General features: G+C 36.4%; 1 protein-coding gene across 2 annotated transcripts in view; it reads right to left on the reverse strand.

Annotated features, from left to right (window-relative positions):
* Positions 1 to 17,813, reverse strand: part of Dhc16F (Dynein heavy chain at 16F) — a 218,427-nt gene that overhangs the window by 137,343 nt on the left and 63,271 nt on the right. For both annotated transcript variants that reach the window (XM_073074361.1, XM_073074362.1), the window contains 7 exons: positions 12,205 to 12,323; positions 8,006 to 8,179; positions 6,403 to 6,562; positions 4,561 to 4,706; positions 3,703 to 3,854; positions 3,039 to 3,231; positions 1,023 to 1,162 (listed from right to left, as the gene is read on the reverse strand). In XM_073074361.1, the coding sequence (XP_072930462.1) occupies positions 1,023 to 1,162; positions 3,039 to 3,231; positions 3,703 to 3,854; positions 4,561 to 4,706; positions 6,403 to 6,562; positions 8,006 to 8,179; positions 12,205 to 12,323 (1,084 nt within the window). The remainder of the gene's footprint in view (positions 1 to 1,022; positions 1,163 to 3,038; positions 3,232 to 3,702; positions 3,855 to 4,560; positions 4,707 to 6,402; positions 6,563 to 8,005; positions 8,180 to 12,204; positions 12,324 to 17,813) is intronic.

A 17,813-nucleotide genomic window follows, 5' to 3' on the forward strand; every position in this document is an offset into this window, starting at 1 on the left:
GGTGAAAAAAAAAGTTAACAAAAAAGTAAGCGACTCTTGAGCGCCGACGCTCAATATATTGAGCGCCGACTTCAGAACTATGTACTAAACCAAATTTTATTTGAATTATTTTTTACTTTGTAGTGACATAGAAGTCGGTATTATTTTTTTGGTAATTTCTTTTTTTTAGTAGTATTAGACAATCGTTTTCGAGCACGCGATGGCTGCAACAGCACGTATCGGAGCTGCCGCAGAGCTACACCGCACAACAGAGTAATTTCGGTTGCGGTCTCACCATTGCACCACGGTTAACGACCGTTCAATCCGGTAACGATGTTTTAGTAATTCTAAAACCAGATTTGACGACCAAAAAATATTTAATTGATATTTGTGAAAACGCTTAGAGCGCATTTCAAAGATACAATTTTCATTTTCAATAATATCTTTATCCATTAAATTATGACACATCTTTTACAATACATATTGCAAAAATAGAAACAGTATTTAAAAATGACATAAATTATCTCAATTTACCAATTCTGTGATCAATCAATGACGTGACTAACGTATGATAATAATTTGGACAAATTAATTAAATAGGATATTTTTTCTTTAGTTCTCTTTAATCAAGATAATGGTATGTCAAGAGGCCATTACAATTTCACGACAAGTCTAAAAAAGTAGTGATAGCCTAGTCGTTAAGAAACTCTGCCTCTTGATCGAGGGGTCCGAGGTTCAAATCCCAGGCATTTTTCAGATATGTGCGTATTAGAGATTAATTTTCACTTGCTTAAACAGTGAAATAAAACATGAAGGAAACTTACATACCTGTGAAATCTTAAAAAAAAAATCACACGTATGTGAAGTCTACCAATACGCAGTTGGCCAGCGCGGTGGACTATGGCCTAATCCTTCTCATTCTGAGAGGAGACCTGTGCTCAACAGTGGTACAGATGATGATGATGACAAGTCTGTTGAGATGTATATTGTGTGTTCCAGGTGTTGGTGAGGGTGTTGGTGAGGGTGGTGGTGGTGGTACTGACGTGCAGCACGGCGGTCTTGCCGCCGCCGGTGGGGCCGACCAGCATGACGCCCCAGCGCACGATCATGGTCTCGTGCAGCTGGATCACCTTGCGGATCTGGCACGCCTCCACCTGCAGCTTGCGCTCCAGCAGGATCGCCTCTGGTCACAGTGTTCTCAATGTTAACACACATATATTTAATTAATATTAAATACCTAAATAGCTTACAAATATATATAAAGACACATTAAGTATAGTTATCGATACAAGTAGGTATAGTTAAAGTGTGTTTTTGTATATCTTTGTATATATCTTGAATCGATATTCAGATGAACTTAGATTTTTAACACGCTTTTATTAGCTTGGGTTGAATGTATGTATGTACGTAACAAAGTAACGGAATCTTTGAAACCTGTTTCTATCCACTTTTAACGTTCAGGTTAATTCAAAATTTTGAAAAATTATCCAAAACCGACGACAATACATGATTTTAATAATTTTGTACCATTGTCCTTATGAGGATGTTCCTCAGGATTAACGATTTTCGAGGCGAGAGAAAGCGCCTTAGAAAAAGTTCACGCAAAGTTACTAGATTGATAGATGCTTTTCGAAAACTGATAAGTGGAGCACCCCACGCTTTTTTCACAATTATACTATTGGGTTGTTCGGAAAGTCATTTCGTTTTTTCCCGATAGAGGATTTAATTGTATTTTTTCACAGCTAACTTCACACTTAAGTCGCATTGTCATTATGTGTTTTACAGCTGATATAGCAAGGTTTGTGTGTGAATAAGTTCAATTGATTTTATGCAATAGCCCTTTTAAATATGGAGAGCAATAAGCAGCACTTTCGTCATATTTTACTTTTTTACTATAGAAAAGTTAAAAATACTGCTCAAGTCAGAAAAAATATAACTACTATGGGTATGGAGAAGATGTGTTGTCAGTACGCCAGTGGCAGAACCGGTTTACAAAATTTAGATTCGGATATTTTGAAGTCGAAGATGCACCACGTTCTGGTAGGCCGATTAAGACTGATAAAGGCTTTAGTTAATGCAAACCGGCCAATAACAATACGTGAGATCGGCCAGAGTTTAAATTTATAGAAATAAACCGTTTATGGCCACTTGAAAGGCCTGGATTTAAGCTTAAGTTCGATATATGAGTCCCCCCGATTTCTCATGATGAAAAATTTGCGTCGTCGCGTCAACGTCTATGATCTGCTCCCGAAACGTCACGAAAATTATCAATTTTTGAAGCGAATAAGTGACTCTACCACACCTACCATATTCTCCAGATTTGGCGCCTTCAGATTATTATTTTTTCCGATCACTGCAATATTTTTTGGACAGTAAAACCTTTACTTGAAATAAAGAGGTCAAAAATCACCTGCAACAGTTTTTTGCAAGAATCGACCAAACAAATTAAGAACGTGGAATCACGCTCCTACCAGAAAGATGGCTTAAGGTGTTGGGCCAAAATGGCCAATATATAATTTTATAAAATATTTATTCATTATACAAAAATTGCCTTTCATTTTCACAAAAATAAACGAAATGACTTTCCGAACAACCCAATATTTACTGTTCCTTAATTTATTCCTAGATTGAAAATTAAATTCTACTTTTTAATTGATTTTATCATAAAAGCGTGTTTTTTAGTTTTTTTGAACTATATTTATTATAATACTGATCTGATAATATCAGTATGATAATATATTATATTCTTATTTTAGAAATATTTGAACTATCTAAATATATTTATCAGCAAGCCGTTTGGAAAAATACTCTGTATTATTGCGTTTGCCTATTAAAACACCTATATCTATTAATTTGTTCAATATGGCGTAGTATGAGAATATTCAAAAGATAAATCATTTGATTTATTTTTATTACTTAGTATTTTCCATTCCTTTGTCATGTATAATTACATATCAGAATCTGATAGTGTTAACTATCAATTGATCGATGGTGTAATATTACAGAGCTGTCGTGAACGCATTCTCTGAGCGGGCAGAGTGTATCATCTGTCAACTCACGTATAACGTCGACCATGACGCCGTAGTCGCGCACGGGCAGCCCGACGCCGGGGAACAGGTCGGAGAGGATGCCCGCGAAGAGCACCGCGTCGGCCGCGAGGAACTTGGGCAGGTTGCTGTCGTTGAGCGCGCACAGCAGCGTCATCTCCTCCGGCTGCTCCGGGCTCGCGCGCTTCAGCGCGCCCGCCATCACCTGAACACACACGCGGAGTTACGCGACCGCCGTTACACATTATTAGGGTTCCGTACCCGAATGGTAAGCACAGGACCATATTACTGAGCCATAGCTGTTTGTCTATCTGATGCTCTCTAGAATTCCCTGTATCGTGGGTGCTATCGACACACACAGAGACAAATACACAGACCCAGCAGCCTAAATTTAAATATCCGTCCGGCCAGGGATCGAACCCGGAACCCTCTGCGCGTCAGACCGGTATGGTGACCGCTCTGCCACGTGGGTCGTTATACATATATACTTGATTTTTTTTACATTTTTACTATAATAACAAAAACTATAATGTTTGTAGGTGCTATTATAATTTTATGATAACAAATACTAAAAATAAACAATATGTGTGGCATATAACCCTGAGTTCAAATAAAATTTAGCTAATTATTACTATACGCTACAATAACAGTAAAACAAATATGTTCGTGTACAAACCAAGACGCTTTTAACGGCTCTCATGCCGAAGTCGTAGTGGTCCTGCTTGGACAGCTGCTCGCTGGACAGCTTGTACATCTGCACCATCTTCTTGGCGAGACCCTTCGATGATTCGAACCCTTCAGAGTACAGGATCACCTCGGCGATTAGCGCTGAGTGGGAAAAGCATTAATTTTCATTTATTTTACAATTATCGGATAAAAACTATTTTAATTAAATATTATTCTTTAAAATATAATATTAGAGGTTTAGTATTTAACGCCATGGTTGATATGTTTATTCTAAATATCAATTATTATTGTACCATAGAAATCATTTCATAGATAACAATAACTATTTATCGGTAAGGATTGTTAACGAAACATATGGACACAAGTTTAAAAAGTACGTAATATGACGTATTAAAATAATATACCTAATCATGTAAAGGATCTTAAGTTATAGTGAATACTATTCAATGTTATTTCTGAGTGTTCGCAATACACATTATATGCGACAATATAAATAGATTTCCACAACAGCGCCTGCTGTCGGGTCGATAAACAACTTTCAAATTGTAACTAATCATATGTTTTCAATATTGCAAACGAATCTCGATATTTAATCATATTTTATCGATATATTATATTATTGAAAAAACAATTTGCCTATATCAAGTATTAAAATGAACATTTACTTCTGCATCCGATTGGTGAAATACAAAAGGATGTCAGGAATAGACTTATAGTGAGGTTCTCCTATTTGAAAATCGGGTGACATCATTGAAAAATCGATATATTGATAATATCACGGTGAAATTAACGATATAATCGAATGACTATATTTTATATGCGTGTCCATAATATAAGCTGTGCTGACCGTAATCGGGCACCATCATGGAGATGGGCCTGAAGAGCGCCTTCAGGTTGTCTGGCAGCTCGGTGCGGCCGGCGTACCCGGGGTTCATGGTGATGAACGCCGCGCACGTGCGCACCAGCTTGATCTCGCGCCCCTCGAACATGAACCTGCGGGGACGCTCGGGTTAGAATAACGCACTATTCAAACGCCACACTATTCGGCGAAATTCGATACGTGTAAACCATCTGGAGGATTGAAAGTCTGCAGACGCAGCCTACCAAAGGTCACAGAGGGGACCGAATGCCGCACCGCTGCCTTATAGCAGCTCACAACACCGGTGGGCAGTGTTCCCACTGAGCTTGCTTGGGTAAAAAGCGGTTCCTCGAAGCGTCTTCCTCCGTCCGTCGACAGAGAACGGCCAATATCAATCAATCGATACGTGTAAAGTCAAATCAAATCTATATATTTTTCATGACCAGCCACGCATTATGCTACACAACGACAGTTGATTTGACTATAATGTTTCAGCCCTCATTCTAACAATAATATTATTAATATTGAATGCTAGTTGGATGGTACACGGCTAATATTTTAAAACGCTTTTTTGTTTCAGAGGTTGGCTTCGGTCATTAAACTTTGCCAGACGTTGGGTATATGAAGGCACCCAATACACCTTGGCTGGCTACTATGGTGGCGTCTTTGCATTGCACTAAACTTACTCGCATTTTGGGGGACAGGCCCGGCAGTCAATAGTTTCCTTTTTTATAATGAATTAGCAAACAAGCTCACACACATCTGTAAAGCAAGAGTTCTGACAACTAAGTTGTAACGTGTTAAGTAAGTATAACATCACATCGCTACTACGTCATTGTGATAGTAGCGATACAATTAAATATGATTTTATCATAGATAAGTAAAGATTACTCACTCCTAACAAGAAAATGTACCCAGTTTTGAGAATTGAAATAGTTGCGTAAAAAAGTTTTGCCACGTCTCCGTGCTAAAATGTCCCTAATATATTTGAAATAATTATTTATTTACTATGTAAATTACGCAGTATTAGTTATTCATTCGTTATTTTCTCTAAAAATGTTTTTATTTGTCAAGAATTCAAAAAAATAACTAATAAGCCTTTTGTGGCTTCATTCAATTTCAAGGCGGCGAAGTATCTTTACTAATCTATGGATTTTATGTACACTTATGTTAAAATTAAATTAAATACAAGTTTAAAATACAGTTTCTGAAAGTGTTTATTTGGTGAATGAATCTTTCAATTTTTTAAACATAAAAGGTTAAGTTGGAATAGGTATATCCATTAGCAAATAACATTTCTTTCAATGTACAGTTCGGTTCAATCGTGATGAAATGTCAAGGCTGTCACTTCAAACGCTAGGTCAAAAGTTTTTTACTTCTCTGTGATAGTTCAGTGGTAAAATAAATTGGGATTGCTACTTCTAGCTCTCGGTTGAATATAATTAAACGCTCTTTGCTGGTATAAATGATTTAGACCGTATTTACTGATGTACTTAAGCTAATATCGATAATTTCTTTATTAATTTAATGAAAAAACTAACTAATTAATATTGAAAAGAAAGCTTAGTTGCGTAATTATGTTTAAAGCTCCTTGAGGGAAAGAGCCATTTTACAAAGTTATTAGAACTTTTCAAAGTAACCTGACGTATACCGTGCAACAATTTCTATTATAAAATTTTAACAAATGAAGCCGTAAAAATCGTTATTGTACTCGTACTGAGACAGAATTTCGCTAATATCTTTATTTCTTTGAAATTGGAGGCCTTTACTAATGTAAAAAAACATATCCCTTCTATGTATTACAATGTAAACAATCAATATGCTATCCACCTGGTCTGTTTGGCGACCTTCGCGTTCCTGATGGTGATGAGTTGCTGCGCGATGACGGAGAGCACCTCGATGTCGATGCGGTTGAACTCGTCGAAGCAGCACCACGCGCCCGACGTCGCCAGGCCGGAGAAGAAACGACCCATCATCTTGTAGTCCAGACCTGGGTTAACACCAAATTAATGTGTATATTTAGGTATAGGTGGAATTTCGTACATCAGAAGTGACACGTCAATCAGTAATTCAGTAATAATAAAATTAGTTATCATAGTCGGTCGGTCAAGATAACATAGCGAGGGCTCGGGCAGTCTATTGAAACAGACTGCGATCCGTACAACAAGACGCATCCAAATCAAATGCGTAATGATCAAATGTTACGAAAACGTTTTTATAGCAAGAGCAGGTAAAGAAAATTGGTAGGTAGGAGCGTAGTCAGCTTTCAACGTTTTTCAGACCTGCCCCCGACATATATATATTTTTTAATGGAAGTAGCAAACGAGCTTGACCATATTATGTATGTGACAACCCGCGTGGCGGAGCGGTCGTCATACCGTTCTGACGCGCAAAGGGTTCCGGGTTCGATCCCCGGCCAGACAGATATCTGAATGATGAATTTAGATGTCTGTTCTGGGTCTGGGTGTATTCGTTTTTGTGTGTGTCCATCGCACCCAAGATACAATGTGGGGCTGTGAGTGTAAAAAAGAGTTTATTTATTCAACCCGAGTTAAGCCTCGAATATGAATGTCTCCTTTTTCATAGCCTTCAATGCGGAACAAAGCAGCGCTTAAAATTGCTGTTGTGAGTTCAAGTTTAAGTATAAACTTTTTAAGAAATAAACTCTTTACTCATCACCGTTACTTCTAGTATGAAGCAATAGTTAATTGCATCGATCGGTGATTTCAGTGTTTTCATTGCTTTAATTTATCAATACAATATAAAATAATTAACTTTAACTGCGGCGGCCTCCCAGTAGCCTTTATGATTCAAAAACGTCTAAGTCTACGTCAGATGACGAGGATAATATCGTCAAGAGGGCTTACGAGCTGAAACCATTACGTTACGGATGTAACGAATGCAATATGCATAACCCTTCAACTCGCAGAGAACAGCGTGGTTTCCTTTGCAAAGCATCTTTAACAAGGATATTTGCCTATATTTATTTCAGCTTTCTGCTTAAGATCGTTGTCTAGTAACGAAAAGCTTTTCTGAAGTTAAAATAGAGTAAGATACAATTCTTAATTTTAAAAAACAACAGGAAATGTAATACTATGGTCAAAATAAAAGTAACTATGTTGGAATGTATTGTAAATATAAAAATATTTCAGAAGATCTTAAATTATCCTTAAGCTTTTCTGAACTACTCGTATTTATAATGATATGATTAATTAATTAAATTAATGCATTAATTAATACTATTTGAAGAATTTTACGAAAACGAGAATTTCGATAAAATAAGAGTATTAACTTAAGATGTAATTAACTGTATATTATTAACTTTAAAACATTTAATTTCCTCATTTATTAAAACATGATCCCAACAAACAAACAGTGTAACTGTGCAAACCTGTAAGCAGCTACACGATACAAACAAAGCAGACGGACAAACCTTCCGAGCAGTTGAAGACGACGCACTGTATGGCGAGCGACTTGGCGAGGTCCTTGGTGGTCTCGGTCTTGCCGGTGCCGGCGGGCCCGGCCGGCGCGCCGCCCAGGTCCAGCTGCAGCGCGCCCATCAGGCACAGGTAGCAACGGTCCGTCAGCGGCGTTATCACCAGCACACCTGCACAGGTTACGTGCGTCATGCACATGTCAGGCACAGCCAGATCCTTGTCCCTGTAGTTCCGGGACCAGAATAGGGCTACGGTATCCCCTGCCTGTCGTAAGAGGCGACTAAAAGGGGCTTCCGGGGTTGCGGACGGCAAGAGTGGGAGCTCGACCCGCGGGAAGGATGGCGGTATGTGTGGTCGTATACCGTCGTCTACATCGGACGGTGTGATTCAATCTGACTTGGGCTGAGAGGGGGGGGGGGGGGGGTTAGTGCGGTAAAAACCCCCACATAACACCGTAGTAGTAGTAAGTAGATGAACACTACAGTGTCAGTCACATATCATAATAATGACGTTAGCCACTTTGCACATAATATGATGTCCAGCTACTTTTGACGCGTTAGTATTCATCTAATTTTACACTTTACGATGTAATTATGATACTAGGGATGTTTAGCTACTTATGAACGTTTGAGTGTATTTAGTAGGTATTTTTCGAATTTTAATCTGCTCATATACTAATGAAACTAACTGTACATATTAGAGCCAACCAGTTGTAGCCTAGTGGTTGAATCGGCGACCTCACAATCGGTCGTCTAAGGTTTGAATACCACGTCAGACTTTTAAGCTATGTACATGTTAGAAATTAATCATTACTTGCTTTAACGATGAAGGAAAACATCATGAGGAAACTAATACCTTAGAGCAGGGGTTCCCAAAGTGTGCGCCGCGGCGCCCTGGTGCGCCGTAGAAAGTAAAGAGGGGCGCCGTGAGTCGATCCTCTAATTATTGCACACCACAAATATTGGCGTTTTGGTTCACGTTGATTTGACTGAATAAATATCGTATTAAAATTTTTGTTTTTTCTGAAGTCTTTATAGTTGTTTTCCATAAAGTCTTTTATAAAAATATATTGTACAATTTCATATTGTGGTGCTTTAATTTTCGTTTAGATCAACCTAATGTAACTACTATTATTGTAGGTACCTATTTCTGTCGACTGTCTTCTTCTAATAGTTAGCAAGGACAGGACGCCGTGAAAAAATATTTAACTTGTAACTGCGCCGCGGGTTACAAAAGATTGGGAACCCCTGCCTAAGAGATTAAAAATCGATTAAAGTATTCTGAGCACCTTCATCAAAAACATCCCCCCAATTATAGGCATATTTATCATATAATACAGGTCTCGTGTAATTTTGCATGGTGCATACTTTAACGGCAGTTTTATATGACCAAAACTAATTATGGTCCGGCAAAAATTTCGCTTCGTTTGCTGACAGCACTTTGTACCGCAAACTTTTCTCAAGCATTTTAAGGCTTATAACAAAGCTCGTTATAAAATTTGAGATTCACTCTGGAAAAAGTCTTTAAAAGGGGGCTTGTACGAATTTTTATTAACATTTTCGACGCATTAAGTAACACACAGTAAACACCGCCGGTCGTGAATTTACAACTCAATTTAGGTACACACTGATTGCAGATTAGCTGCAAGTTTAAGTTGAAAGAACTTTTGTGGTTCGATTCCGACGGCACCACCACCGCATCTACATATTTCTACCTAATAACAGCAGCGTTAAGCGCCGTTGGGTTCTGGTTTAAAGGGTTTGGTAAGGAAGTGGCATTCCAACTTAGTTTTAGTTATTACTACTTAGTTTTAATAAATTATGACTATAAACAATTATAGTTTAGTTGTTAGATATTCCACTCCTTACGCTCTATGGTTTCGCGATACGCACATCTGATTACTTTAAAATTATGTAAGTATTAGAAACTAATTAGCACATGCTTTTACGAACGTAGGAAGAAAAAGGAAACTCCCTCTGCCAACTTTTGCAAGTAGTTAAGGAAATGTCGTACCCAGTAATGGAACATAAACAGGGGGGGCTCGCAGACAATCAAGACTAATTTATTGAATGGATACACTGATTCTTATATATATAATAGAAGATACGTTATTTATGGTATTTTAATGTTAAATATAATATATCATTAAGCTATTTCGTTTGCTTTTATTATAATTACAAAATTCTCTCCCATTATATACTCTGTTAAAGTGTAAATGCATCTTAATTGATTTACGGTAATAGGAAAATGGCAGCAAAAAATATTGTCAAAAATGCAATTTTGCACTTAACACGTTTGCCTTCCAGAATATAGGTCTAAAGAATTTTATTCTCATACAAAACAGAGTTTCATTTACAATGAGATACAAAAAAAAGAAATAACTGATTACAAAAAAGCTTCTGCCTCTGAAGCAGTAAATTTTACCAATATGTAGTTGGTTAACTTAGGATACATTATTATATATTTTTTCTAGTTAATACAAAATTTTTCAGTTTATTTTTATACATTTTTATATTTTCACAATTTTTTATATGGTTAGGTTATATATATTTTATAGCTGTACTCCCTCAAATAGTATCGTTTTCTTTCCATAGTTAGTTCTAATCTTAGGTAATTCAATCTTGCTTTTATTTCTTAAATTATGCGAATTGGCTTTGTGATGTTATTTTAAATCAGATTTGATAGAATTTGTTACCACTTTCCTAATAATAATACAAGTATAGTAAGTATATAGTTGGCGTAAGTTTAGTAATTTAGTTTTCTTATATAATTGTGTAGTAGGAGTAAAGATCGATTTAATAGCAGCACTGTCGGGCAACACTGTCGTCCGCGGCCACTCGCTTTTTGCGATATGTAGTTTTTTATTCAATTCGAAATGCAGTAGGCATAGAAAAATGTTTCCTGGATTTCATTCCTGGTAAAAAAAATGGCACTTTGTACACTCATAGTCCCACGTTAAGATTTTTTGCATAGGTACGGACCGCTTCGTATTGTTGCCTGTCTGAGTCGGTCTGGGTTTATATTTAGAGTAATAGATCGATAAAGATGTCTGCTTGGTCGGGGGATAGATAAGGAAACTCTCCACGAACACATCAGTTAGGAGATAGTTTCAGGAGAGAGAAAACTAAGATATAACATAATAGTGAGGTTCTTACAATTATTTGCAAACCTACTTTTAATTATGAGAAAAGTTTTAAGCGCTGCAATGACTTAGGAAGGCGGAGTTAGAGCACGTCATGGAATCACATCCACTGAGCAATTTAATGAAATACCAATATTTTCATACACTTATTTAATATTCCAGTTTATATAAAAGTTATTGTAGGTTACGTGAGAAAATGAATTCCAATTTAGACATGTTAAATGGATTTTAAAAGGGTAGAGCCATTCACTGTTTGAAGACATAACAACTGTGTTACGAAACCTTGTTTTGTTTTAGGAGCTGTGGTAAGGGAAGCATGGGTACTTTTCCGAGGCAATCGAGCTTAGTCATCAGGGGTAGCGTTGTTTCTGTACCGACCTCAGATAGGAATCTTATCCTATCTAGGCTTGACTACTGAGATGTCCATGAGCGGCAGTCATCATCAACCCGTTACTGTCCCGCTGCTGGGCTCGGACCTTCTCTAATAAAGAGAAGGATTAGGACATAGTTCACCGCGCTGGCCAAGTGTATATTGGTAGAATGCAAGTTTCCGCATGTCATGATTTTTCCTTCATCATTAAAGCAAGTGACAATTAAGTTGTAAAACGCACATAATTTCGAAAAATCATAGGAGCGAGCGTGGGGCTTGAACCTCGGACCCCTCGATCGAGAGACCGAGTTTTAGCCACTTACTATCAAATGGATTGCATGTTCGCCTGCTACTTCTAGAGGTATTCTAATGAAAATTAATAAACATATTTTAAAGACAATTGATATAGTCCGCGCCAAACTGCTAGTCCGCTCAAAGTTGTTGTGCACAACTACAACCATATATTCCGTAGCAACGTAAGGGCATACTAACACAGCTATGTACCCGTACATACTCTGTAAAAAAATCGAGTGTCTATCTATTACGGTTCAGAAGATAGAGCCCTGTGACAGACGGAGAGACGAATAGACAGTGGAGGTTTAGTAATAAGGTTCCGTTTTTACCCTTCGGGTACGGAACCCTGAAAGGCTAAATTTATTTATTTTATTTGAATGCGAACATACCGCCAGCTCCCAGGTACTCATGTCCGTATATGTAAAGGGCGCTGGACATCCGCGCCACGCAGTTGTCGATGTCCTCTTCCCAGTAATAACGGATCATCTTTAACCACTCGAAGTCGTTGCTGAGAACAAACGGTTCCTCGTCAAACAGATATGTAAAATAACATAATTAATGTATATAAAAAGGTGGCTTAGAAATAAATAAAGAAGCTTCGAAGCTAAAACTGTAGTCTGTACTTCAAAGTAGGAGAACTAACATGAAGAATAGCAATTTCTATTCTTAAAAAAATGTCTGTCCCTTTGTCTCCGTCTTTGTGTTTATAAATTGGCATGAAACCAAAACTACTAAATTGAATTCAATGGATTAAAATTTATTCTTTATTTCATTTAGTTTTTATTTATTTGTTCTAACAATATGACATGTATGCGGAGCGGAGAATCTTAGTTTAATAGTGATCTCTTCTGTAGGTACATTCGTTTCTTTCGTCGTATTGTCTGGCTGGTCGATTCGTAAATTTCGATCGTCGTGTTAAAGTCCAAAGTCCAAATGCTTTGTTGGCCTACCCGTTAAGTCCAAATACACGCGAACGAAGTCGCAGGATCAGCTTGTTTATAAATAAAAACAGTTTAAATATGATTTCAAAAGAAAACTCGAAGTAAACTAGGAATATTTTACAGTGCAATCATTGGAATATAAAGATTGTAAAAAGGAGTATTTGTAAATAATTTCATGTTGTAAAAACAACATAGTTTACCATTTCCAGGTAGATGTTTTCGAATCACTGAAACGGAATGCTCCTTGCATCGAATGAGCAAACACAGAATGTTTAAAGAGCTCCACATGAATGTTGAAAAACTGTCGGGTTTTCATTTTCTCACAGGTGGGTAGTTGATACGTATTAGCAAACTGAGAACTGATGTTTACTGTGTCTTTATAATTATAAAGAAGTGTCCTAGTTAGGACAATTAAGCCTTGTATTCATTAGGCAACATTTGTTTATAAACTTTTAAGGCATGTTTATAAACAAGTTTACCGCAAACACTGTTTCTGCAACTTGGCAGTCTACACTTGTCAGTTGTTGCTAGGATGTCGCCCGAGGAGGTAGTGATGCTCTCTGCTGCTTACGTTATAATTCATAAAAGTATTAATAGAAAAAAGAAGAAGAAAAGGTGGTGGATTCGAAACTATCTCTTGAATAGAAGCTATGTATTCCATGACCTCTGTGGGTCTGATGGGTCCTTTCAGAATTTCACCAGAATGTCGCAATCTGATTTTGAAACATTATTGAGATTGATTGGACCATCAATAACAAGACAGAAAACGAAATTTCGGGATCCTATTGAGCCCCAAAGAAGACTAGCTATAACTTTAAGATTTCTTGCTACAGGTGACTCGTATGGCTCATTGTCATATACCTTTAAAGTATCAAAACAATTAATTAGCAAGATCATACCAGAAGTTTGTAAGGAATTGACAAATGTTTTAAAAAACTACATAAAGGTGAGTAAAATAAAATCTCGCAACAATTTACTAAAAAAATTATCTAATTAGATCAGTTTATTGTGTGTCATCTTCCAACTGAGAAAATATTTCTTCAATATTATTGAAGTGCAACTCATCACCAGCCGCAGTATGAACTTGGGCTTCTGGTGTATGCGGTGGGGGAGATGCATAGACATAAGTAGACGTTGATGATGTAGTGCGGTATCCGTCGCCATAGCCATGATATCCACCATCGAAATTGCCCATTCTTGCTTGTAACAGTATATTATTAATGTAATACTTGACTTGTATTAATGCTCTTTGATTTTTCACATTTTTTAGTTCAGATGCCACATACTGGCCATAAATTTCAAATTCGTCCTTTGGTTCCTCCATCTTCTTTTTGGCAATTTTCATAATTTCATACGCTTCGTTGAGACTTTCATCACACTTCCGCTTGTTTGAATTTGAAAGCGGCGGCGGCGGCGGAGTCAATGGCAGCGGTGGTGGTGGTGGCGGTGGCGGTGGCACAGATGGTATACTTGACGGTTGGGTTGCAGCACAGTCATCCTGTGAATTATTATTTGTATTTATTACAGGTTCCAAGTACTGAGCAAGAATGGAAAAACAAGGCTCGCCAGTTCGAATTATTATGGAATTTTCCTCATTGTATTGGATCCATAGACGGAAAACATATTGTTATTGAAGCACCATTCAACTCTGGCAGCGATTTTTTTAACTATAAAGAACAATTCAGCATTGTACTACTGGCAATAGTCGACGCAGATTACAACTTTATATATGCAAACTGTGGTGCTAAAGGCAGGTCCTCTGACAGCGGAGTATTTCTAGAAACACCATTTTACGATGCAATAATTCAAAATAATTTAAACATTCCTAAGCCACAACCTATTTCACCAAATGGTCCGAATCTTCCTTACGTAATAGTAGGGGATAGCGCATTTGCCTTATCTGAAAATATTATGAAGCCTTATCCTGGTCTTCACAATCGTGGGACTTTAAAGCGCATTTACAACTATCGTCTTTCCAGATCAAGAAGGATAGTAGAAAATGTGTTTGGTATATTATGTACTGTCTTTCGCGTTTTCAGAAAAGCCATACCTCTTAAACCTGCTACTTGTGAAATTGTAACAATGACATGTGTATACTTGCATAACTTTTTAAGGCGCAATAAACAGTCTCGAGCTGTATATACTCCACTAGGCACATTCGATTATGAAGACTCAGAATATAACATTATAGAAGGTTCTTGGCGAAGAGATATTGGTTCTCATAGCAACATGTTAGATTTACAACCTGTTGCAAGATCGTCACCACTAGCTGCTACAGTCGTAAGAGATCAATTTGCTGAATATTTTATTAGTCCAGAGGGTAGTGTACCGTGGCAAAATTCCCATGCATAAAAGTTATTGTTAAATGTACCTATATTTTCCCAAATAAAGTTTTGATTATAATATTGAGTATCGTTTGTATCATTTACTAGCCCGTTTGTTGTGTAGCTGTATAGTTGTGCGTGATGTTCCACCTGTTAGAAATATATTAAAATTATTTAATTATAGTATTCTTTTAATTAATTATTTTGGTTTATTTTCATGATGTGTTATTTTTAAAATAACAAGTGCCTATTTATATAGTCACTGGCTGGTAGGCTTGTATGAGTTAAGCATTAAAAAGAAAAAAAAACGCTCTTGACGTTTGAGTGTATTTTGCGCGGGAATAATAAAATGTAAATTGATTTAAGAAATAGTTTTATTCTATTATACCGTATAATTATGAATACACATATACGATAGATACCTTATGTAAAAGTAAAATAACATTCAACAATACTATACATTTTTACTCACTGTTCTCATAGTATCGGATGTTCCAGATGTAGTTGCACCACATAATAAAAATTGCAGTGGTTCATACCACTGCCATTTACTTCTAAAAACCTCTTCAGCACCGCTGCCAGTCTTGTTTGCTGATTTTTGTTTTTTTTTTTCTCGGGTAAATTGTGACCGCTAAATATGAATCTTGGTTTCTACCTCCTTTTGGGGAATATGCAATTCTGCAGCAATATCGGCCCAAGCATCATAATTTTTAATTTTATTTTTATAATCTTTATTTAAAACATCCCACAGCAGAGTACGATGTTGATAAATCTCGATGAGCATCGCAATCTGGTCGTTAGACCACACTATTTCCATGTTTATAAACAAGCGCAACACACGTCCACACCTGTCAACTGCTGTTTATAAACTAAATGTTGCGTCTTGCTCCCCATTCAACGTGGGGAGCACAGCAACATGTTTCAGAAACAATGTTTCATCACCTTTTGTTTATAAACTGTTTACAGAGATGATGAAAGATTGATAAACACTGTTTATAAACAGTGTTTTTAAACAAATGTTGCCTAATGAATACAAGGCTTTATTATTGTCCTATCAAGTTGACCTATCAAGAAAATATGTTTCAAATGGTAGTTTCTTATTTTTGACAATATTAAATTAATTCAACGATAATAAAATAATAATTTAAATAAATTAAAATCAATTCACATTTTGCAATATTCATATTAACTCAATTTCATTAAATACAGTAATAATAATAAAAAAACTAGATTTATGATAGAAAATTAAGTTGAGATAATGGTAACACAATCGGGATCCAAAACATTTTTTGTGCCGCCATTTTTAGGTTTCGTTATTGATATTATTAATTTTTGTGATCGTGGTCGAACTCGAATGGTTTCTAGTTTTCATAGCGCGATTTTTTAATTGCGTGCAGTTATTAAATTTTTGTTGAGTTTGTGAAAGCTTTCGATTCTTGGTAATTTGTTATAGTTTGCAATACCTGTAATCGTATTTTGACAGTGACATTTCTTTGTTTACTTTTTGGACACCTAATTATGAATCAGACTATAGTACAATTAGAATTTAGATGAAACGTTCTGGAACTTAATACAACAATGAAATGAACATGAATGAATTTTATACAACTAATGAATTTTTTAACCATGGATTTAACGGTAGGCTATAAAGTTACGGCATTATAGGCGGTTGGTTAGGCTTTGGTAGGTTGCATCATGATGCAACCCATTCTTAAAGTGCTTCATTAAAAATATTTGTTTGGAAAAGCATATGGGAAGTATCTCACATAGGTATATCATTATTTTTTAAACTGACATCGAAAAGGAGGAAAATTGGTTGTATGTATTTTTAGCAAAGTGTTTGTTGTGATCAGGGAGAGGAAACGGCCAATAGCCTCGTTATTGTTTCTATCTATAAAATTACGTATTAGTTGTTTCCTATAACATACGTACTAATTGGCAATTATTCACTTGTTGCGCCCGAAAATAAAGATTATTTAGATTTACTCGCTGACTTTTCCGTGTATTGATCAGTTTATTACACGTAGTATGCTCCACGCCTTCCCACGTAGTACGGGAGAGATTCAAGTCCAACAGTGGGACACAAAAAGGATTGAATCTGAATACATGACTTCAAATAAAACAGATTGTTTAACAACAATGTTACTAGAAATAAGTTTTTAGGTTTGACCCCGGAGTCCAAGTCAGGGCTATCGATCGTTATAATCTTCGAATTATTTCTCTTTTATTATTGTGTGCAGGTTGCCTTTCAGTATGAAGAGTTTGAGCTATAATTCCCACGTTTCTTGCTTTCTGGAAAACTTCGCGAGCTTTTCAGAATTTCCTTTAAGATAACATAAGTGGGAAAACATTATGAAAAAAAAAAATTATATGTGCGTGAGGTTAGGTTTTTTAACGGACTTAAAAAAGGAGGAGGTTTCTCAATTCACCGTACTTATATGTTTTTTTTTATGTTCGCTCGGGGATAACTTCGTCGTTTATGAACCGATGTTGATGATTTTTTTGTTGGAAAAAATATATTTCCAATGTGGTCCCATTATAAAGAAATCTGGTAGGAATGATGGTAGAACAGACAAATCGGGGAGAACTTTGAAAAATTGTAGGTAATCGTAGTACTTTTATTTATATATTATATTAATATTAACTTTAGTATGTCATCACTAAAAAGGTTGAAAATGTTTAACAAAAAAACAACAACCGATTTCTATGTCACTACAAAGTAAATAAATGTTG

Source organism: Epargyreus clarus, unplaced genomic scaffold, assembly GCF_041222505.1.
Source record: "Epargyreus clarus isolate Ecla_fem2 unplaced genomic scaffold, WU_Ecla_fem_2.2 ptg000007l, whole genome shotgun sequence".
Taxonomy (NCBI): Eukaryota; Metazoa; Arthropoda; class Insecta; order Lepidoptera; family Hesperiidae; genus Epargyreus; species Epargyreus clarus.